The sequence below is a fragment of the Hordeum vulgare genome, chromosome 2H (genome assembly GCF_904849725.1).
Source record: "Hordeum vulgare subsp. vulgare chromosome 2H, MorexV3_pseudomolecules_assembly, whole genome shotgun sequence".
Lineage (NCBI taxonomy): Eukaryota > Viridiplantae > Streptophyta > Magnoliopsida > Poales > Poaceae > Hordeum > Hordeum vulgare.
The window spans coordinates 660,532,647-660,557,376 of record NC_058519.1 but is presented as its reverse complement, the minus strand read 5'-3'; the positions used below and the strand labels follow the sequence as shown (position 1 = coordinate 660,557,376).

Sequence of the window (24,730 nt, the reverse complement as noted above, 5' to 3'; positions counted from 1 at the left end):
AGACAGGCCCTTCGGAGAGGGAAGCATTGATTTGCAGAGGTGCCAGAGCTCAAGCTTTGAAAACAGAGATAATAATTTTGGGTGACATGCTTTCATTGTCAACGCAATGACCAAGAGTTCTCAATATCTTCCATGCTACTCATTCTATAGGCGGCTCCCAAACAGAAAAGTAAAGTTTTAACTCCCCACCACCAATCAATCACACTCCACGTTAACTCCCCACCACCAATCAATCACACTCCACGGCTAGCCGAATCCTCGTGTACCGTCCATACTAACATCAATCCGGGGGGAGTCTTGTTGTACAGTTATGTTTTTGATTTAAGCGTGGAACTGGGCATTCCAATTACCGGCCCCTTTCTCGTGAATGAAAGTGAATAAACACATGTCGAGGCTAACACTCCTAGCATGGAAGATACCAATAGCCCCCTGTCACCACATGAGCGGTTCAGGCATGCAAAACAGATTATTTCTTGAAGGTTTAGAGAGTGGCACATGCAAATTTACTTGGAACGGCAGGTAGATACCGCAAATAGGTAGGTATGGTGGACTCTCATGGAAAAACTTTTGGGTTTATGGAAGTGGATGCACAAGCAGTATTTCGCTTAGTACAAGTGAAGGCTAGCAAAAGACTGGGAAGCGACCAACTAGAGAGCGACAACAGTCATCAAGATGCAATGAGTTTGACTAGCATTAAATGCAAGCATGAACAGCATATAAATCACCATGAACACGAACATCATAGAGGCTATGTTAATTTTGTTTCAACTACATGCATGAACATGCGCCAAGTCAAGCCACTTCAATCATTCAAAGGAGAATACCATCCTATCATACTACATCATAGTCATCTCAAAATCTATGTTGGCATTCAAGACAAACCATTATAAACTCTCAGCTAATTAAGCATGGCATCAGAAACTATGATCTCTAAGTTGTCATTGCAAACATGGTTCTCTCACAACAAAGCTGAATCTGGGTTGACAAGCTAGTCATATTTACAAAAACAAAATAGATAGAGTTCATACCAGCTTTTCAGTCTCAGTCACTTCATCATATATCATCATTATTGCCTTTCACTTGCACGATCGAACGATATGAACAGTAATAAGAGCGCTCGTGCATTGGACTAAGCTGAATCTACAGGCAAACACAAAGGAGAAGACAAAGTAATATGACTCTTTGAAAGCTAAACAGGTATGCATGCAAGAACCATTAAACATTGTAACCAATATCTTCTACCTTGACCCAAAGAAAAAGAAAACTATTTACACGGGAAAACTCCCAACAAGCAAAAGAAGAAAGAAAAATCTTTTGGGTTTTCTCAAAAGGACACAAAACAAGAAAACGAAAATAAACTAGCATGGATAATACAGTGGCAAAGTGTAAACACCGGCTAACAAAGTGAAAGCATAAGCATGAATGTAAAGTCGGTTAGAACACCTACTCCCCCAAGCTTAGGCTTTTGGCCTAGCTTGGTCTACTCCCAAGGCAGGAAATAACCAGCTCCGGGATACTCCGGAGCAGACTGTGGATGCCACTGCTGTGTGAGCTCCTCTAGCTCCCACTAATAAACTGGCGTCTGGTACTCGACTGGCGGCTCGGGCACGGGCACCTGTGGTTGGGCCAAGCCCCAATATGCGTAGATGTCCGAGGGCATAATAGTGTACCTGCCTGCATGAAGATCGAACAAAGAAGGAGCAGGCAAAGTAATAGTCTCTCGAGTACCCTGACTAAATACCAGGTTATAAATCATCTGTCTACTAGCATCTCTATCCAGAAAATCATGCCGAACCATGCTGTCATAATCCAGATATTTCTCAGGGAGGAGCATCTCTCCTTCCTCTCCGAGTCTAATGGGTATCTCAAAGTGTCTGGCAAGACGGGTAGCATAGATACCTCCATAGACGACACCCTTGGAACGGTTGGTGTTCAACCATTGTGCCACTATAGCACCTAGGCTATAAGTCTTATCGTTATAAAGGCCTTCGTGCAAAACCGCAAGGTCTGGAGAACTAAGTGATCCAGCCTCCTCACGGCCAATCAAACATTTTCCCAAAAATAGTGAGAAGTACCGAAGCATAGGAAAATGTATGCTACCAATTCTAGCGCGATACACTCCTCTCTCCTCTCCAAAAGCAATAGTACCAATGAAATCCTCCAAGTCCCGTGGACGAGGGTCACGTATATCCCCAACATAAGGTAATTTGCATACATTGCAAAAATCCTGTAGTGTCATGCACTGGGGAACATCGTATATCATGAACTCAACCATGGGAGGATTCTTCCTCGGATAAAAGTTGAAGCTTTGAACAAAAATATTGGTGAGGAGGAGGTATTGTGAGCACTTATCTGTAACGAACGTAGTAAGACCTGCGTTCTCCACCAAGTAATAAAAGTCTTCATAAAGCCCAGCGGCGCGCAAAAATTCATCACTTGGCCACTCGCACGCTCGAACTTCTGTGACTCGAGGGACTACATACTTGGGGTGGTTCTTCTCATCCTCCTTGGGGTCACGTATAACGACCAAGATGCGGTCCTTTCCGATATGGGGATCGAAGCCCCGAATAGGAAAGAAGCGCATCTAAGCGTTTCGCAAGCAGGTAACACAGCACAAATAATAATAAAAGTAGACAACCCGGGATTCAATTGTATTCTCATAAATAACTCAGAGTACATCACAGATACAATCAAGGTAGTTCCGCTACGGACTACAAAACATAGAAATGCTATGCTACCCTGCCTACAAGCCCACGATCACGACCACGCCTCAATCCTGTGGATAGTTCACGTAAAGGCGGTCTGTCTCCTCGTCGTACTGCCACGCCAGCTGAGTGCCATCGGGATCATCTGCCTCTGGGGTACCTGTACCTGTTGGGATTTCGGAGGAATCCGTGAGTCACGGGGACTCAGCAATCTAAGACCTTGGTGCCAGAACTAGTCAAGTTATTAGGTGGGTTAGGGTGAAGTGTATAAGGTTGCAGCATCCTAAGCTTGATTTAGTGGCTAACTTACGTGAAGAAAATATGAAGGTGGTCTACACTAGCGGTCGTGATTACTTGATCACTAAGTGATCCTGAACACCTACCTACGGCATTCATAACCCCACCGTGTTCCCGATCAAAGAGAGATCTTCGAGGGGGACAGTCACGGTTACGCACACAGTTGGCAATTTTATTAGCTTGTGTTTAAGTTCTCTAATACCGGATGTTAAAAAAATATTCCGAGTTGCCACATAACCGCGGGCACGGCTTTCCGAAAGATTAAACCCTGCAGGGGTGCTCCAACTAGTCCATCACAAACGTACACAGGCCGCAAAGTCATCCTCTATCACGAATCTCGTGATCTCGTCGGATTCATTAGAGGAAACCTCAACTCTGGAGGAAACCAAAGCTTCACTTGGATTCCTATACGCAAGATATGCCGCTAAGGTAAGGCAAGGCTAGCAGGACCTCCCGACGTGTCGACGACCCTGATAAGAGCCACGTATCTCAGTCTCAGGACACACCGGATGAGTCACACTACAGGTTTACCAAACCTCAGGTTGCCCTGTGGTGGCCCCATAGTCTGCCCAGTTTGGACCAATACTCATGAGGAGCACTGGCCTGGGTTGTTGATTAAATTCCTCGGGTAGCTACTCCCTATGCAGATTATTATTAAGTGATTAGCAAATTAACACCAATGTTGGGTCCTGCCGGACAAGCCTTAGCACTACGCGATTTATCAAGGGGGTCCCCATAACAACCCCGAACGTGTTAGGAGTGATCATTATGGAATCAAACACCGGTAACCGGTAACTAAGGCGACAATAACGGAACAAAGCACCCGACAAAAGGCTAGGCCTTCCGTCATTTACCAAGTATATAGGTGCATTAATTAAATAACAGAATTTAAGATAATGATATCAAGCTCATGTTATCACATGAGTCAAAGCACCTGCATCTAGCAACGCTAACATTAGTAGCTAAGCAAAGCCTACTTAGCCATACAAGTGTTGCTAGGAAGGGATCAGTGTTTGGGTTCATGGCATATCAAGAGGCAATTTAATTCAGTGGTAGGCACTGAGCAATATGACATGGATACGCAAACTAGCATAACAAGTCTAGAGATGGAATCAAGGTCATATCATCTTGCCTATGATATCCTCAGCTTCGAATGGTTCTTGTTCGTCCTACACGTACTCTCCCGAATCCATGTACTTGTTCTCCGATCCCGGTGCTACCCAACATAAGAATAACATTTAATGAACAACAGCACCACAAGATGCAACAAGCACTTGATGCATGAGATGAAAAATGAGCATGCATCACTATTTCTATCACTAGCACAAGCAAAAGAAACTACTACAAGTTTCTGGACAGAACTGTACACTAAGCTATTTTGACATGCATGAGAATGAGATGATCAGATGCGTCTCGTGAAAAGGATGCAAAACCATATAAAGAACATTACAATCGGAGCTACGGATCAACGGGAATCAACGAAACAAGATATGAAGCCCTACGTGTCAAAAACAACACCACACCCTCCAATGGCATAAATCTGGAACTCCCAGGTTGCCAAGACATATAACAACCCAACATGAATGTATTGTAGCAAGGAAGAACACCACAACATCAACTAAGCACCCACAATCATCAAAATGACAATACTATACAATCTGCCACAATCTGCATCTTAGCTCTTTGGGAGCTACATCAACATAGCTACAACCCTCCAAATATGACAAATAATATATGTGGCTGTATCCAACCAAGAACACTACAAGAACCAGAAAGAATCACACCAAAAGGAATTAAACACAAGAAGACACAAGGCTGCAAACTTTCCCAAAACCATCAGATCTCAGGGACTTTGTGAAAATTCCTGCACCTAACTTTCTGTCTTTGTTCTGAAGCTTTTTGACAGCAACCAAAACATAACCTACAGGACTCCAAATGAGATGAAATTTTACAGGGAGCTTCACAAACATATCAGGTCCAAATTCCTAGCACTGAACTAAGGCTATATCACAACACAATGACCAGCACAACCTCATCTACATGAGAAGAAAATGTTTCCAGATTCCCAGACTTAGTGAAATTCCAGATTTCACTAAGCTGGAATTTTCAGCCACATGTCCACTTTGTCTAGGCATAGCTTGCACACAAGTAACACAAAGTGATAAATTACACCACTATGGTGTAGAGAAAAACCCCTACTATTACCACACAAAAGCTCATGCCCTTGGGCTCCATCTATTCCATGGAAACAAAGAGCAAACTTGCAACAAATCTGAGTATGTCAACTCCATAAAGTATCCTAATGGCAAACCTAACTTCACAACTTGATTCCTTGGGAGATTCTACCCCAAAATCATATATAATATGTGGGCACTTACTTGGAACAAGTGACCACAAATTAAGGAAGAGGAATCTACTCCAAATCATGATTAGTAAATAGTGCATCATTTCATGTAGTTGCTCTACATCAACTACTATATGGGTGAGCTCATGTGCACAATGACAAAGTGACATGGGGGTTTGAACCCCATGTTTGTGTCATGCACATGAACTTCACAACCCCTTCTACTAAGCTTCCCACACAAACAACATACCATGCCCTCTCACATATGGTCATGTGAAGGTGCAAAGCTTGCTTGCAAAGGTGGGATGCTACTCACACACACATCTACTCCACATCACCCACAAGCACATCATGCTCTAGATCAACACACATACCTACACATGTTATCATAGCAACCAACTAGAACAAGATCAACTATATTTACACACACACAACCTAGTGCAAACATCAAGACCCCATGTTTGTGTCATGCACATGAACTTCACAACCCCTTCTACTAAGCTTCCCACACAAACAACATACCATGCCCTCTCACATATGGTCATGTGAAGGTGCAAAGCTTGCTTGCAAAGGTGGGATGCTACTCACACACACATCTACTCCACATCACCCACAAGCACATCATGCTCTAGATCAACACACATACCTACACATGTTATCATAGCAACCAACTAGAACAAGATCAACTATATTTATACACACACAACCTAGTGCAAACATCAAGTGCTAGTACCTACAACAAAGAAGAACCTACACATGCTATATCTTCACTTGCTTTCATATTCCTAGGATCAACTACTAAGAAGCATCACCATACACACACACCCATGTGTAACTAACCCCATGTGTATGCACACACACACACACACATGCACTTGCACCTCTCACAAGCACACCTACACACACCACATCACCTAGTACAATTATAGCAACAAGGGGAAAAAATAACAACATGCTAGCTGCCACCTAAAGTTAATTGCACAAACAACCTACAAGCAATAGAGCGAAAGGGAAAAAACATAGGAAGAGAAAAGAAAAAGGGGGCACCTTGGGGATCGAACCCCTGTGCCCCTGCTGCACCAATCCTAGCCATACCACTCTGCTACTGTCATCTTATCGACATAACAGAGGGGCCAGGAAAGGTAAGGCTTCCCTGCAGAATATTGTGCCGAAAAATCAAATAAGCTAAAAAGGTGCCGAGGGGGGATCGAACCCAGCACCTCACAACAGGCACAACAGAATGCTACCACTACGCTACGGATCGGGAGTCTGACAGAGGGGAGGGCTAAACCAAGATAGGTTAGCACCTCAACTGACTACTCTGCGCCTGCGCATGCACTACTGCTCGCCGGCGACAGGGTCGCTGGGTAGAGCCACTACTGCTGCTGCGCAAAAAGGACAGCATCTGCTGCTGCTGCTCGACGGCTACGCGGGGGGGGGGGGGGAAGGTAGCCCTGCTACTTCTACACACATGTAGGCGCCTTGACAGAGAGGGAGCACACCAAACTACAACGAGCCGCCGCTACGCTACGGGAGAGGAGCACGGCGACAGAGAACTACGTGGTGCTGGTCTACCACGGCTCACCGTCGGCGACGGGGAACCACACAGCCTCGGCGCTGCTACTACGAGGGGGAGAAGCCCTGCTGCTACTGCATCTAGCGCGCTAAGCCACAGCTCGCCGGCGACAACCTACTGGTCCTGACGGAACTGCACCAGACGGAAGACACGACGAACACACGATGGATCCGGCCGATCTAGGAGGAAGAGGAGGAAGGGGAGGTTGAACCTCACCTTGAGGAAGGAAGGAGAGCCCGATCGGCAGAGAGGGCGATGGAGAGGAACAAGAATGCGACGAGGAAGCTCCCGAACTACAGATCCGAAGAAGAGGAGGAAGACCTCCGAGTTCGTGGCGAAGACGAGCTTGTGCTCGTCGGTGAGGGCGCTCTCCGGGGCTCCTAACACCGGGAATGGGTCACGGGATGCACCACCGATATTCTGTACATGGCGGCCTCGCCGGACAGCGACGAAGGCGGGGTAGATGGCGGCGAACCTTCCCTTCTCTCTCTGCCTACAGAACTACACAGAACTCACCAGGGGAGGAAGGGAGAGATGGAGGGGGAGAAGAGAGGTGGCGGCGGCAGGAGAGGGAGAGAGGGAACCCTAGCGAAAGGAGGAGGCACGGACGCCAAAGTTATATGGGGGGTTCCCTCGACGTTCGAGCTCACGGCGTCGCGCGATCCCTCTCTGAAGCTGACGGAAAGCATGCGCCTGGGAGAACATCGTCAGGAAGGAGGCGGTATGTCGTGGGACTGGGCTCTGCTACGCGAGAGAGAGGGAGGGAATGGGCCGCCAGGGAGAGGGAGCCCACCTAAGGCGCCACATAAGGAAAAAATACATCCTAAGATTATTCCTGTTTACAGAAATAACAAGGAGAAAAGAAAAGCCCAAGATAAACTACAAGTGCTAAAATAAAAATGGCACTTCATTGGACATGTAAAATCAAAACCTAATTAACAAAAATAGAAACAAGAGTTTAGGAGCACGTAAATATTTTACTAAACAGAATTAACTTGGTCTGTTTTGTAATTATATGCACCCTTAAAACATGTTTTAAAAATAGCAAACACACCACTCCATTTCCAACACAAAACTTGCTAAACCATGGGCATTTTTTTAAAAGAGGGAAGGGAGAAGAGAATCTTGACATAAGAGAAATAGAGAGGAGGGGTGGAGATGGTTTTGAAACCTAAGCATATACTATCACATGCACACCCCACATAAACTGTACATCACATGCACATCATCACAAGGCATCACAAGGTAGCTAACCACAAGATCACCACCACCACATGAAATGCTAAGATCATATGGCAACAACACAAGACAAGGGCATGCAATGATATGTTATGCATGCATGCTTGGGAAGGAAGAGAAACAATAAGGAGTCATCACAAGAAGTCATGGCACAATTGATATCATGAAAACTCTGACAAGTTGGACCCACATGCACTAGGTTCCAAATATGGCAAGGTTACATCTGGGGCACTACATTACGGCTTGAAGAGCCTCTCAAGAACCTCCTCATCTTTTCCTTTTTCTAGCTCTGAAAAATTCTGAAATTTTTAGAGACTTTCGAAAGAAAAGTGAATAAAGATTGACCCAACTTGTAGCAACTACTCCTATTAGTGCCTAGAGACCGTATCACGCGCTAAAAATGCTTAGGACCAGCTAAAATCAACATTTCTAGCTCAAGAACAGGGTCACCAAGGTAGCAAGAATACGCGAAGGATAAAGCACTAGAGCAAAAACTAATTGGATCAATGGAGGAGTCACTTACCAAGGAGTAATTTCCCCAAATGGTTCGGAGAATGGTGCTTTGAGCAAGGAGATCGAAAATCACAGCCAAATGAGCAAGAACACGGGTTTGAGCTGCGAAACAATTTTTTCTAGAGGTGGAAGAAGAGGATGGGAGCTGGAATTAGTGGAGGGGGTCCCTACGGGCCCCACAAGCTTGCTAGCCGCCATCACGGGGGTGGCGGTGGCAGGGCTTGTGTCCCACTGGTCTGGCCCCCAGGCCAGCTCTTAGGCCCAATAATTTTCAAATATTCCATAAAAAATAATACTAAATTTTCAGGACCATCAGAGAACTTTTCTTTTCGAGGTATTTTTCTCTGGGACGCTAAAACAGAAAATAGGAAAAGCTAAACTAATTCTATCATTTTTCTTCTAAGAAACAGAAAATCAAAGCTCAAAACAGAGGTATGTGACTCTTTGATTCATCCATTTCATGGTCATCGAAAGAAATCCGTCAATGGGGTTGATCAAGTCCTCATGACAAAACCTTCTCGAATTGCAAGAGAGAACGGAGAATTTTCGAATAGCCACTAAGTCACCTCAATGGGGATATGTATCTCCCCAACAAGCAAATCATACTTCATCTTGACACGAGGAACAGGGCATTCAAAGCTCCCAATAAGAATCGATGAAGTCTTTTCGATAGGATTGATGCAATGTACTTGATATCGTTTCTTCGGAAAGTGCACTGTGTGCTCATTACCGTTGACATGGAAAGTGACATTGCCTTTGTTGCAATCTATAACAGCCCCTGCAGTGTTTAAAAAGGGTCTTCCGAGGATGACAGCCATGGCATCGTCTTCGGGAATATCCAAGATAACAAAGTCTGTTAAGATAGTGGTGTTAGCAACCACAACAGGCACATCCTCACAAAAGCCGATAGGGAAAGCAGTTGATTTGTCGGCCATTTGCAGAGAAATTTCAGTGGGTGTCAACTTATCCAATTCAAGTCTACAATAAAGAGAGAGCGGCATAACACTAACACCGGCTCCAAGGTTACATAAGGCAGTTCTTACGTAGTTTCCTTTAATGGGGCAAGGTATAGTGGGCACTCCGGGATCACCAAGTTTCTTAGGAGTTCCACCTTTAAAAGTGTAGTTGGCAAGCATGGTGGAGATCTCAAGATCTGGTATCTTCCGTTTATTTGTCACGATATCTTTCATGTACTTGGCATACGGAGACATCTTGAGCATATCAGTTAACCGCATCTGCAGAAAGATGGGTCTTATCATCTCAACGAAGTGCTCAAAATCCTCATCATCCTTTTTCTTGGATGGCTTAGGAGGAAAGGGCATAGAACTCTGAACCCATGGCTCCCTTTCTTTACCATGCTTCCTAGCAGTGAAGTCATTCTTATCGTATCTCTTAGGTTGTGGGTTATCAGGATTAACCGTAGGTTCAATCTCCACATCCTCATCATTGCTAGGTTGAGCATTATTATGAACATCACTGTCCATATTGTCACCACGTTCATGTTCATCACCAGATTGTGTTTCTGCATCAGATGCAGAAATATCATTAGGTTCTTCAGGTGTGACAGTATTTTGTGAACTGGCATGTATGTTTCTATCATCCTTCTTCTTCTCCTTAGGATGACTGAGTGTATCAGCATTGATTCCTTGAGAATCTTGATCAATTCTCTTAGGATGACCCTCGGGATACAAAGGTTCCTGAGTCATTTTGCCTCCTCTAGTAATGACTCTGATAGAGTTGTCATTTAATTCATTGAGCAAGGCATTCTGAGCTTTAAGTACTTATTCCACCTGAGTAGTAATCATATAGGCATGTTTACTCAGAAGCTTCAGATCATTGACATTTCTGTCTACACAAGCACTTAAATGGCTAAGCATACGAGTACTTTGTTCCAAATGTCTGCTAACATAATCATTGAAACTCTGTTGTTTGGCAACGAAGTTGTCAAATTCATCAAAGCATAGGCTAGCAGGTTTGTCAAAAGGAATATCACTCTCATCAAACCTACGCAGAGAATTCACTTCTACTACTTGTATCGGGTTACCGAGACCATGGATCTCTTCGATAGGTGGTAGATTTTTGACATCTTCAGATCTAATGCCTTTCTCTTGCATAGATTTCTTGGCTTCTTGCAAATCTTCGGGACTGGGGAATAGAATACATCTTTTCTTCGGAGTTGGCTTAGGAGGTGGTTCGGGAATAGTCCAAGCATTATCGTCGATCAAGATGTTATTCAATAGGGTCTCAGCTTGTTCTACAGTTCGTTCCCTAAAAACACAACCGACACAACTATCTAGGTGGTCTCTAGAGGCATCGGTAAGTCCGTTATAGAAGATATCAAGAATCTCGTTCTTCTTAAGAGGGTGATCAGGCAAAGCATTTTGTAGCTGGACGAGCCTCCCCCAACCTTGTGGGAGACTCTCTTCTTGGAGTTGACCAAAGTTGTATATTTCCTGCAAGGCAGCTTGCTTCTTATGGGCAGGGAAATATTTCTCACAGAAGTAATAGACCATATCATGGGGACTACTCACACATCCAGGGGCAAGAGAGGTGAACCAGGCTTTAGCGTCATCCTTTAAAGAGAAAGGAAACAACTTAAGGATGTAGTAGTGGCGGATCTTCTCCTCACTAGTGAAAAGGGTGGCTATATCGTGTAGTTTGGTAAGATGGGCTACGACCGTCTCAGACTCATAACCGTGGAAAGGATCAGATTCGACTAGAGAGATTATCTCAGGATCGACAGAGAATTCATAATCCTTATCGGTGATAAAGATAGATGAAGTGGCAAACTTCGGGTCGTATTTCATCCTAGCTTACAGAGATTTTTCCTTCCACTTGAGAAGTAATTTCTCAGCGTCATAGGCATCCTTACACGCAAGAAAATCCTCAGCTATCTCTCCCTCCATAACGTAACCCTCAGGTATATCAGGCAATTCATATCTAGGAGAGCTAGATCTAGCAGGAGCAAAAGCAGGTTCTATCTCAATAGTATCGGTAGTTTCAGAAGCATCACGAGCATTGGCAGTAACTCTAGCAATATGAGCATCAAGGAATACCCCTAGTGGAACATCAGGCAAAGTAGTATCTCTAGCAGTATCAAGCATAACATCATCAGGCATAATAGCATCTCTAGCATCATTAGGCAAAGCAGTATCAGGCATAGCATCATAAGCATCATCAGGCATAACAACTCTAGCAGTATCAGGCATAGCATCTCTAGCAGTATCAGGCAAAGCAGTATCAGGCATAGCATCATAAGCATCGTCAAGCACATGCGACATATCAAGATTTCTAGCAGGAGGTGATATCGCAAACTTACTTATAACTGAAGGTGAATCAAGTGTAGAGCTAGATGGCAGTTCCTTACCTCCCCTCGTAGTTGAGGGCAAGACTTTGGTTTTTGGATCCTTCAGATTCTTCATAGTGATCACCAGATATAAATCCCAAGTGACTCAGGGAATATAGCAATACCTCCCCGGCAACGGCGCCAGAAAAATGCTGACTAGCACTCTCTGGCAATAGCTAGATGAATGCTTGTTCTCGATTGCTCAACAATTAGAAATTGTCTTGCAATAACCCACCAGCACGTGGGATCGAGGCGGTTTTCGAGGGTAGAGTATTCAACCCAAATTTGTTGATTCGCCGATTGGAGGTGAGAGGATACTCTCAAGTATTAGCAGCTGAATGTGTCAGATTCAACCACACCTGAAAGATTAATATCTGCAAGCAAAGTAGTAACAACAAAGTAGCAGAAGTGACACCAGTAGCAAGTAGAAACAGTAGCAAGTAACAGCAGTAGCAGTAACAGCAGCAGCAACAGTAGTAACAGCAGTAGAGCAAAACAAGTAACATCAGCAGTGGGACAAACTCGTAGGCAATGGGTCGGTGATTTGTTTGGATGATATTCATCATGCAACAGCTATAACATGGAGAGATATGTGGCTAGCTCCCGTTTTTCAATGTGATGTAGGCATGCATTCCGTGTGTCGTCATACATGCTTAAGGAAAAGAACTTGCATGACATCTATTGTCCATCCCTCCCGTGGCAGCGGGGTCCAAAAGGAAACTACGGGATATTAAGGTTCTCCTTTTAATAAAGAACCGGACCAACGCATTAGCACTTGGTGAACACATGAAGTCCTCAAACTATGGTCATCACCGGGAGTGGTTCCGATTATTGTCACTCCGGGATTGCCGGATCATAACACATAGTAGGTAACTACAACTTGCAAGAACGGATCTAAAACACACATATATTGGTGACAACATAATAATTTCAGATCTAAAATCATGACACTCGGGCCCTAGTGACAAGCATTAAGCATGGCAAAGTAGTAGCAACATCAATCTCAGAACATAGTGGATACTAGGGATCAATCCCCGTCAAAACTAACTCGATTACATGATAGATCTCATCCTACTCATCACCGCCCAGCAAGCCTACGAATAGATTACTCACGAACGATGAAGAGCTTCATGGAATTGGAGAAGGAAGAAGGTTGATGATGACGATGGCGACGATTTCCCCTCTCCGGAGCCCAAAACGGACTCCAGATCTGCCCTCCAGATGAAGAACAGGATCTGGCGGCGCCTCCGTATCGCAAATGCGACGAAATCTTCTCTCTTGATTTTTTCTGGGACGAAAGTGAACTTATAGAGCTGAGATTGGGGGCGGCAGAGCCACGTGGGCCCCAAAAGCTTGCCAACCGCCACCAGGGGGTGGCGGCTACAGGGCTTGTGGCCCACTGGCCCACTTCCTCCGGTGGATCTTTGCGCAGGTATTTTTCATATTTTCCAGAAATATTCTCCGTAAATTTTCAGGATGTTCTGAGAACTTTCATTTCTACACAAAAACAACACCAAGGCAATTGTGCTGAAAACAACGTCAGTCCAGGTTAGTTCCATTCAAATCATGCAAATTAGAGTCCAAAACAAGGGCAAAAGAGTTTGGAAAAGTAGACACGATGGAGACGTATCACAGCCCACAAGCCCTGTTGCCGCGGCCAGGGGGCCCACGGCAACCAGACTTGTGGCCTCTCTGGCGCTCCCCTGCCCTAGCTCTTTGGCCTATAAATTCCCTAAAAATCCAGAAAAAATCAAGGCATCCACGAAAACACTTTACCGCCGCCGCAAGCTTCCGTTTCCACGCGATCTCATCTGGAGACCCTTCCCGGTGCCCTGCCCGAGGGGACTTTGGAGTTGGAGGGCTTCTACATCAACATCATCGCCTCTCCAATGACTCGTGGATAGTCCACTTCAGACCTACGGGTCCGTAGTTAGTAGCTAGATGGCTTATTCTCTCTCTTAGATCTTCCATACAAAGTTCTCCATGATCTTCATGGAGATCTATCCGATGTAATCCTCTTTGGTGGTGTGTTTGTCGAGATCCGATGAATTGTGGATTTGTGATCAAATTATCTATGAATTATATTTGAGTCTTTTCTGATTTCTTATTTGCATGATTTGATATCCTTGTAAGTCTCTCCGAGTCTTGGGTTTTGTTTGGCCAACTAGATCTATGATTCTTGCAATGGGAGAAGTGCTTGGTTTTGGGTTCATACCGTGTGATGACCTTTCCCAGTGATAGAAGGGGCAGCAAGGCACACATCGTGTTGTTTCCGTCAAGGGTAACAAGATGAGCTTTCATCATAGATTTGAGATTGTTCATCTACATCATGTCATCTTGCTTAAGGCGTTACTCTGTTCTTTTAAACTTAATACACTAGATGCATGTTGGATAGCGGTCGACGTGTGAAGTAATAGTAGTAGATGCAGAAAGTACCGGTCTACTTGTTTTGGACGTGATGCCTATAGATATAATCATTGCCATAGATAACGTCACGACTTTGCGCGGTTCTATCAATTGCTCGACAGTAATTCGTTCACCCACCGTCTACTTGCTTTCATGAGAGAAGCCACTAGTGAACACTACGGCCCCCGGGTCTATTCACAACTATCGTTTCTAGTTTCACTTTAACTTTGCTTTGTTTACTCTTTCCTTTCAGTTCTCACTTTGCAAAAAATCTATAAGGGATTGGCAACCCCTTCATAGCGTTGGGTGCATGATCTTTGTGTTTGTGCAGGTACTTGTGACTTGAACGCTCCTCCTACTGGATTGATACCTTGGTTCTCAAACTGAGGGAAATACTTACCGCCGATGTGCTACATCACCCTTTCCTCTTCAAGGGAACACCAACGCAAGGCTCCAAGGCCACGGGGAAATCCTTTGCATATTTGCCAAGGAAGTCCCTATAGGCGTAGCCGTAGCAGCAGGATTCCTGGCGCCGTTGCCAGGGAAGGTTTGTTGTCGCAGTAGCAGAAGGATTTCTCGCGCCGTTGCCGGGGAAGGTCTGTTGTCACAGTAGCAGTATGTGGTCGGGCTGCCGTGGCAAAGTTGTCTCAAACCAGCCCTAATACCTCAGTATATATATGAGGAAGGGGGAGGGACTTGCCTTGAGGCTCAAGAGAGCCCCAAGGGGTCGGCCGAACCAAGGGGAGGAGGAATCCTCCTCCAATCCTAGTCCAACTAGGATTGGAAGGTGGAGTTCTTCCCTTCCTTCCCACTTCCCCTTTTTTCATTTGATTTCTTTATCTCCTGCGCATAGGGCCTCTTGGGCTGTCCCACCAGCCCACTAAGGGATGGTGCGGAACCCCTAAGGCCTATGGGCTTCCCCCGGGTGGGCTGCCCCCCCGGGGAACATCCGGAACCCATTCGTCACTCCCGGTACATTCCCGGTAATGCCCGAAAACTTTCCGGCAATCAAATGAGACAAACCTATATATCAATCTTCGTCTCCGGACCATTCTAGAATCCCTCGTGACATCCGTGATCTCATCTGGGACTCCGAACAACATTCAATAACCAACCATATAACTCAAATACGCATAAAACATCGCCGAACCTTAAGTGTGCAGACCCCCGCGGGTTCGAGAACTATGCAGACATGACCCGAGGGACTCCTCGGTCAATATCCAATAGCGGGACCTGGATGCCCATATTAGATCGTACATATTCTACAAAGATCTTATCGATTGAACCTCAGTGCCAAGGATTCATATAAACCCGTATGTCATTCCCTTTGTCCTTCGGTATGTTACTTGCGTGAGATTCGGTCGTCAGTATCCGCATACCTATTTCAATCTCGTTTACCCAGCAAGTCTCTTTACTCGTTCCGTAATACAAGATCCCGTGACTTACACTAAGTCACATTGCTTGCAAGGCTTGTGTGTGATGTTGTATTACCGAGTGGGCCCCGAGATACCTCTCTGTCACACGGAGTGACAAATCCCAGTCTTGATCCATACTAACTCAACGGACACCTTCGGAGATACCTGTTGAGCATCTTTATAGTCACCCAGTTACGTTGTGACGTTTGATACACACAAGGCATTCCTCCAGTGCCAGTGAGTTATATAATCTCATGGTCATAGGAATAAATACTTGACACACAGAAAACAGTAGAAACAAAATGACACGGTCAACATGCTACGTTCATTAGTTTGGGTTTAGTCCATCACATGATTCATTCAATGATGTGATCCAGTTATCAAGCAACAACACCTTGTACATAGTCAGAAGACCTTGACTATCCTTGATCAACTGGCTAGCCAACTAGAGGCTTGCTAGGGACAGTGTTTTGTCTATGTATCCACACATGTATCTAAGTCTTCATTCAATACAATTATAGCATGCATAATAAACGATTATCTTGATACAGGAATTGTAATAATAACTTACTTATCATTGCCTCTAGGGCATAATTCCAACATATCATGGGCACGATGGTCTTAATTTAGATAAGCCACCCGCCCGCCCATGCTTGAACACTTGTCACAACATTATTATACATATCCTTGATGAGAGTAATGTACTTTCTCGAGACCTTTTTGTTTCTCTAGCGGCCACCATATGACCATTATTGGTATCTTGTCATATGCCTTCTCCAAGTTAATGAAAACCATATGTAAATCCTTCTTATGGACCCTATAACTTTCCATAAGAGAACACATGATTTATTTTTGCCTCCATAGTCGATCTCCGATGCATAAAACAAAATAGGTTCAAAGTGACGTTTCTCTCTCTGCTCACATGAAGCTTCACTATAGGACTCATATGCTTAATTCCTTGGTCATTAGTATAACTTTGGATATGTACTTCATTCTTGAAGATATGTACTATTGTACTCTTCCTCCACTCTTTGGAAATCTTGTTTGACCAAAAGATATGATTGAGTAACTTAGTTAAATATACTAGTGACACATTTCCAAGGCACGTCAACACCTCAATAGGAATACCATCTAGGACCAAGGACTTTTCTTTCTTCCATCCTTTGTGGCCCCCTAGTAACCTTGCACCTTCGCATGAACCACCCCTTTTTTTACAAAGGGTGAATTTTATTGGCTCAAAATGGAGCACCAAGAGGATACAAACACAATGAGTACACTTGGCCTCTGCATAACTAATGCACACACACACACACACACACACACACACGCACACGCACACAAGTCATGTAAGACCGAAGCTATGCGTAGGTGAGAAAAAACAAAGCGATCAGGTCCAATACGCAAACTACATTAATGATCATATCAGCACCAACCATCTCATGACAACACATGAATGATGAGGTTCTTCAACAACAACACCTTCAGGAAGGGAGCGCGATAAATCGCCGCTGTCACCGGATCCAACCACTCAAGGTCAGGATCTAGGTTTTCACCCTGAAGAACAAGTCTGAGCATATCCGAGCAATGCCTTCAACAAGGTAATGACGTAAAAACATCGCCACTACCAAGCATCAACCACCTATTGGTGTCATCAAAGGATTCATCTAGCTCGGGCATACTCACCCTCCCCCTCTGATAAACCTGGAATTATTATTGCCTTCAGTTCTTCAGCTCCTCATCTTTCACTAGGAGGTCTCTTGTTTTCCTCGTAAATTTTTGCCATCTTGTAAACGTCAGTTTTCCTTCCTTTGTACCTAGTTGTTAGTACAGCTCATCATAGGATCACCCATTTGACTCACTCACACCTCACTTTGTTAACTTGTTGCAGTTAGCAAAAAAATGTTAATAACTAATTTACCATCAAATGTGCAATGCGTTTTTTTACAAAGGGTGGATTTCATCAGCTCAAAATGAATCATTAAGAGGATACAAGCACAATGAACACACACACGTCCTCTGCATAATTAGAATGCACACAGCCAACATCAACACATGCACACACATAAAAGACATGCCGGGAAATAGCAAAGTCATATAAGACCAAAGCTATATAATATGGTGTTTATGATGGGATTTTCATCGAAGTGTTCGTATGATGCACTGTTTCAATGGTCAAATATGCGTTATATGTTTATATGTTCCTTGTAGCCCCTTAAATTAGGCTTGTGCTGACCATTGACCAATTTGAAAATCATCCCCTTTTTGTTTGTTTGGGACACTGTTTTTTAGAAGAAATGCTATATTTACGGACAATTACTTATGTTGTTCATAGTGGAAGTAACATAACTAGAAACATAATATAAATAAAAAAATGATGTGATAAATAATTAATGAGGAGAGAGCCAAATAAAGTAGTAAAATAATATGTTACCATTACATAGCCCTTTCCAATGCAAAATTGCTTTATAAAATAATAAATAAGAACATCTATGTTATCACCCTATGATTCATATTCGGCCTATGTTATTCCCGAGTCCCCACAATGATCAGCCTTAAGGTTTGGAATTGACATATTTTAGTTGGATTATTAAGGGGGAGTGAGGGCCCCCACCCGGTTAAATTCAGGGGGCCATGGATAGACTTATGGAAGGGCGTTTAGGGCAGATGCTGACGGCCATGCAGGTGACGGCACGTCGTCTTGGTATTCGGGCTTCGGCATGATTTGATGGCCACTTGATGATTTTTGTTATTCTTTCTCTCTCAAGGTTTTTTTTTGGATGGGGCTGTGCTATAGTCCTAGCAATATATATAGCTTGCTATCTTGACCATTCGTTATAGAAGTGGTTGGTTATTTTATTTATAAAGCAAGACGAAAGACTATTTGGTTGAAAGGGCCTGTACTTAGGCCCCCGAGCGTAACATTCCTGGTTTTTGAGATTCTGGATAGAAGTGTGAAGCTTTCTTACATGATAATGAAGTGCATCGAGGGATTGCAAGCAATAATCCATTCCACGACAAAAAAGGGGTTTGAGCAAAAAAGACAATGTTAATTAGCTAATTTGTTACAATTGACAAAAAGTAAAAATTCAATCTTAACAGATAATTAATTAACCAGAGTGGACCAGAAACGACGTGGGGGAGCAATGGCCGGCGCCATGTGGTGAGAAGCAATTGACGTCAGATTTGGAGCTTGCTCATGCCGAAGTCTCCGCTGGCGTGCACCTCCCTCACCGTCCGGTCATACTCGTCCTCGCCGTACTCCTCCTCCTCCTCCCCCTCCTGGTTGCCGTCGTCCTCGTCGGAGGCCTCGCCGTCGCCGGTGCCCCAGCCGTACCCTGTCACCGGCTTGTCGGGCTTGGGCACCGTCTGCGCCTCCTGCACGATCTTCATGATCTCCTCCACGCTCTGCGCCGAGTATGCCGGCGCGGGCGCGGTCACCGCCGCCGCGGCACCATTCGAGGAGGCACCGGCGCCGGCGCCGGTGCCATTATTCGAGGAGGGAGCGACGACGTCGACGTGCCGGCGGTTGTAGTAGGCCTGCTGCGCCTCCTCCTTGAGCTCCCTTGGCAGGTTCTTGAGGAACCATGGGTGCGCCTTGATCTCGGCCATGGTGATGCGCTTGCGCGGGTCGGCGACGAAGATCCGGGAGAGCAGGTGGCGGCAGGTCTGCGAGACGTGCACGTACTCGGGGATCTTGTACTGCACCGACATGATCCGCGCGATGGTCTTGCGGAAGTTCTTGGGGTCCTTGGTGTCCTCGAACGGGTAGCCGCCGACGAGCATCACGTAGAGCGTCACCCCGCACGACCACACGTCCGCGTGCTTCCCGTCGTACTCCCGCCGCGACAGCACCTCCGGCGCGATGTACGCCGGCGTGCCCACCGTCGACTTGGGCCGCGAGTGAAGCACCGACGACTGCATATCCATTTTTCTTCTTGTAGTCAGGTATATATGGTAGACTGATTCCATGGCATGGATGGAAAGCAGAGGAGGAAGAACCTTTGAGTATCCGAAGTCGCAGATCTTGAGGCGGGGTGCGGGGCTGCCGTCGAGGAGGGTGTTCTCGAGCTTGAGGTCGCGGTGGCAGATCTGCATGGCGTGGCAGAAGCTGACGCCGCAGACGAGCTGCTGGAAGAAGTAGCGCGCCTCGTCCTCGTGGAAGCGGCCGGCGTCGCAGATGCGCTCGAAGAGCTCGCCGCCGGCGGCGTACTCCATGACGATGCCGAGGTGGGTGGGCGTGAGCACCACCTCCTTGAAGCGGATGATGTTGGGGTGCCGCAGCGACCGGTGGTTCACGATCTCCCGGAACACGTTCTCGTCGATCTTTGTTTTTCGTTCACAAAGCAGGTGAATCAATCAAAATCAATTTCAGATTGCAAATTTGCAACAAGCAAAGCAAAGCAACAGGAAGAAATGAAGATGCATACCCTGTATCCTCGCTCGATGAACTTCATGGCGACGAGCTCGCGCGTGTCCCGGTTGCGCATCAGCTTGGCCACCCCGAAGTTGCCCGACCCAATCTCCCGGACCGGCTCGTACTTGTCCATGCCTGACCTCTCTCTCTCCCTCGATCGGTTACTTGTCTTGCGATGAGTTGCTATCTCTCTGGAGGCTGGAGCAGAGCAGAAGAGAACAGAGGAGGAAGAAGATGATGAAGAGGAGGAGGAGATAAACAGGGGCGGGTGCGTTGGGGTGTGTGTGGACTGTGGACGTGGGGGTTGCTGCTGATGATGATGATGAAGATGAGTGGGGATTGGGGAAGGAGGGAGCAGGTGCGTTGGGTGCGCGGCTGGCTAACTTATCCTACTCCTCCTACTAATCAAATCAATCACAGACACCAGTACAAGTATAGTAGTACCTTGCACTGCTTGGAATCAAGCTGAGGGGGACCTGCTCTCTTAACCTCTCTCTGTCTACATCGGCAGCAGCCTCATGGATCTACACCACAAGTGTAAAGCTGTTATCTGGCCTAGGTGCATGCTCTGCTTTGCTGTCGAATGTACATGTACATACACTAGCAAAAAAGATACTTTCTCAAGTAAGAGAGATAATAATTACAGTTAGTTGTACTAGAAAATTTTGTTTTCAGAAAGCTCCCCTTTCCTCTATGAATGAATGGATGTGCATATATAGTACAATTAATGGTGGGGTTGCTTTCGGGATGAACTGTTGCTTAGGCTAAAGGGCACTAGTGATGACAGAGCACCAATGCCAACAGATACCTGAAAGCTCAAAAGGTCCAAAAGCAGATAGATGCGAATAAAATCCTTTACATCTAGATTGGAATATGCATCACTAACTAAAAGCAGGCACTTTTTTTCTTTCTAAAACATAAACTAAAAGTATACTAGAAGAGAAGGGAGAGCGTCCGTCCAGGAAGAAAGGAAGGAAGGAGGATGATCAACTGATCATGACCGGCTGAAGAAGCCGTCCCAATTCCCAACCCTACAAGGGAAAATATCTAGGCTGGAAGATGATTTGAATACAAATTCCGAGCCGGCACAAGATAAAGATCTTGTGGAGACGGTTGCTCTGAAAATTCAGCCCTTGCCTTGTTGCCCGTTCAAACTCAAAGTCGTCCAACACGGTGATTAAAAACATTTTATTCCTTGAGAAATCAATCCACTGTTAGATGATTAGAGGAACATTGATATTTTAAGATTATTTTTAGAATTATTTTAAAATTTCCGACGATACGTTTTTAATGAAAGAAGGTGTTTTCATCGACAGCGAGACACCTATGATAACTTCGTAAATTTCAAGTTGAAATGCCGGCTCGATCTTTCAGAAATGCTCATAGGGATATATATGTGTTCGTAAGAATGAGTGTATGCGTGTTTATAAATGTTTGCGTGTTTAAAAGAACATTTTATTCCTTGTACTTGTGCTTGTGCTGACAGGGACGGCGCCCCTAATCTCGTTGTTAAACCCGTCAGACAGGCCGGATATTTTTGGCCCTGTCAGATCCGATGTATTCACCAGCAGCTACGTGTAGCTGAATAACACGGCCAACTGTAGTAGTAAACCATCAAAGGTGAAAAGGACTGAGCTGATGCCTTAATTAACCTGCATGTGATGTGATCCTGGCCATCACGGCATCAACGGATGAAGACAATCAAACTTGTGCGACCAAGATGCATGGCACAGGAACCAAGATGCCGACGGTTGAGTGGACGGTGGGGTCGTCGTCCGCTGCACCGGCAGGATCGGACAGATTTTCTGATTGGGCAGTAGAGCGCGTCTCAAACCTGGGCGAGAAAAAAAATCGAAACTCTTAAACCGGTCTCAAACATTTAAGCTGTCTAATCTTTCTCATGTTCAATTCAAATATAGGATGGATATGAAGCGGTCAGGACATACCCATCATGTCAGCCCGGCCCACCACTTGGAACACCAAGACACTCCTTGCTTGGGTCTACTGTCGGTCGCTCACGGGGGCGGAGACAGATGCTTGCCGGCTACAGAGGAAGAACACCAAGGCGCTCTTGCTTGTCATTGAGCAGTCGGAGCGCGAGACGGCGGAGGCAGTAGCAAAGGCGGATCGGGTGGCCAAGCTCAAGCGGTAGGAGGACATGGTCGTCCGTCGGATCAAGGCGCTCCTCATCCTTTCTGACTACTCATCCGACGATGACAACCACCGTATCTTCACCTCCGACGACTCCGACGATCCATCACATGCCGTGGCACCTACAACTGCGCTGACGACTGAAAGGCATAGGTCTGACGAGAAAGTGGTAAAGATTAACCGTCTTCACCTTTAATTTCACATTTCTAGTAATGTAGTTTAAACTTATACGTCGTTTATGTGAATTATGTGAAGTTTGATGTTTTTTTGAGATCCCCTGGTGATCTTTTGATGATCAAAATGTGCATTTATATGTCTGATTCTATGTCCGTTTGATGATCTACATACTTTTATTCACGAAGAATGCTTTAGTATGGGTATAGGATATGGGATATGAAGTACACGAATGTGGATGGTGCTTTTTGAGTACTGTACGGTCAGAACATGTCCGTGGGCTTTTAAGGGACTGGATTCGATGACGATGCCTGTAGATGCTCTAAGAGCATCTACAATGGGACCACTTAAACACTCCTCAAACATCCGGTCAGGCCGCCCGGTCGTAAAAATCGACCAGACGGGCGTCCAAATCGGCCTCAAACGCCCGAGCTGACCGGCACCCACCATTTTCAGCCCAAATATGGGGCGAATATGGGGGAGCTCGGGCACAGCCATCACGTCGGACCCGACAGCCTGATCCTACCGCAAATTGCACCAAATCCACCCTGCAGAACTGTCGGATCCGTTTAATATTTTGCTCTCTTCTTCCTCCGCAGCGCGTCCATCTTGCAGCTCCGCCACCTAGTGTCCTCTGCCACATGGCAGATAATAAAAACACTTTGCAACAATGCAGGAAGCAGCTAGGAAGGATGTGGAGAGGGCTTTCGGAGTGCTGCAAGCGCACCAGGGAATTGTTCGTGGGGCTGCAATAGTGCGAGAAGAAGAAACTTTGTGGCAGGTGATGACATGTTCTGTTATTTTGCATAATATGATCGTTGAGGATGAAGGTGATGGTGTAGCCCAAACCAATAATTTTGAAGCACTTGGAGAACAAGTTGAAATCCCCGAAGATCAAGATGCAATGCAGCTTATGAGTTTTCTACATATGCATGGGAAGCTCCAAGATAATCACGTGCACACACAACTACTCAATGATCTGGTGCACCATATATGGACCCACAATGAAAATTAAAGAGCAGATGATTGATTGTCCACTTTAAATAAAATTAATGTAAACATGTTTTATGTTCGATACCAACATTTGTTTTACGTGCGATGTTTAGTATCGAATGATCGATGTGCATGACTTTGTATAGATTTGAGAGTCCGATATAAGGTATGTGGATGCACGAAACAAAATATGAGGGACCGTCCGAATGCGTCCGCAGACATGACCGGCGCGTCCACGGGCGTATAGCGGGTCGGATTTGTCAAGTGCGGCTGTAGATGCTCTAAGCTGAGCTGACCTAGCTTGCCAATCAATTTTTCCATCCACCAAAAGCTGCCTGCACCTTCCACGGTTGCACTTGGTTCCTACATAATCCAGATGGAGTCTTCCCTTCTTTTCACCTGGACTCAGACTGCATCGATCTTTACTTGGGATCAATGAGTGGTTTGATTTGCAGTGTCAACTTGGACAGACCAATCACCAATGGTTTGATTTGTAAGGGTAATTTAGGTAGTTTAAGAGAAAGATGGGACCTCCAGCACCGGCAACTATACAAGTTTAACCAGGGAACTATGTTGAGGTAACACTACTTAACACAGCTGCTAGTTGCTAGCCTCATTAGCCAATCTGTGGCCAACTTAATTAGCACCACATGAGACGAAGGCAGAGACAAATCCCGAGCGTATATTTTACACTATCAGGGCTGGATCTCGATCGACCAATTCAACATGGGGATTGGTGCCACATATACATGCTGGCTACTTTTAGTTTCTTTTACCAATTGTAAGTGATGGCCTAGTTATAGCTAAGGCTGGCTAACTGGCTTCCATGTTGCTCATCAATCGACTAGCTTTCTGTACAATGTCTATTCTTCTGAAATGGAGGCAAAAACTTTGCCTTATCTTATTGAATAAGAGGGAGCAAGACAATGTTCGTGGCTGTTGTAGCACTTTTGTGATAAATGAAGTGTCGAACCCACATAAAACAAACACGAAGAATTACAAACCCGGCAACTATACTATCACTTATGTAGCTACGTAGGCATCCAAATCGTAGTTTGGAAATAGCCTACATTAGTAAGTTGCTTGGACCACAAATAAAAGGGATAGTGTTTATTAAACTACACACAAGAAATAAAAGACACAAAAATAAAGATACT

General features: G+C 45.2%; 1 protein-coding gene across 1 annotated transcript; it reads right to left on the bottom strand.

Annotated features, from left to right (window-relative positions):
• Positions 1-18,867: 18,867 nt before the first annotated feature.
• Positions 18,868-20,888, bottom strand: LOC123428538 (serine/threonine-protein kinase SAPK5-like). The gene is made up of 3 exons (XM_045112760.1): positions 20,269-20,888; positions 19,841-20,164; positions 18,868-19,756 (listed from the first exon to the last, which is right to left on the bottom strand). Exons 1-3 carry the CDS (start codon positions 20,386-20,388, stop codon positions 19,019-19,021), a joined length of 1,182 nt encoding a protein of 393 aa, XP_044968695.1. The 5' UTR covers positions 20,389-20,888; the 3' UTR covers positions 18,868-19,018.
• Between the last annotated feature and the right edge of the window lie 3,842 nt (positions 20,889-24,730).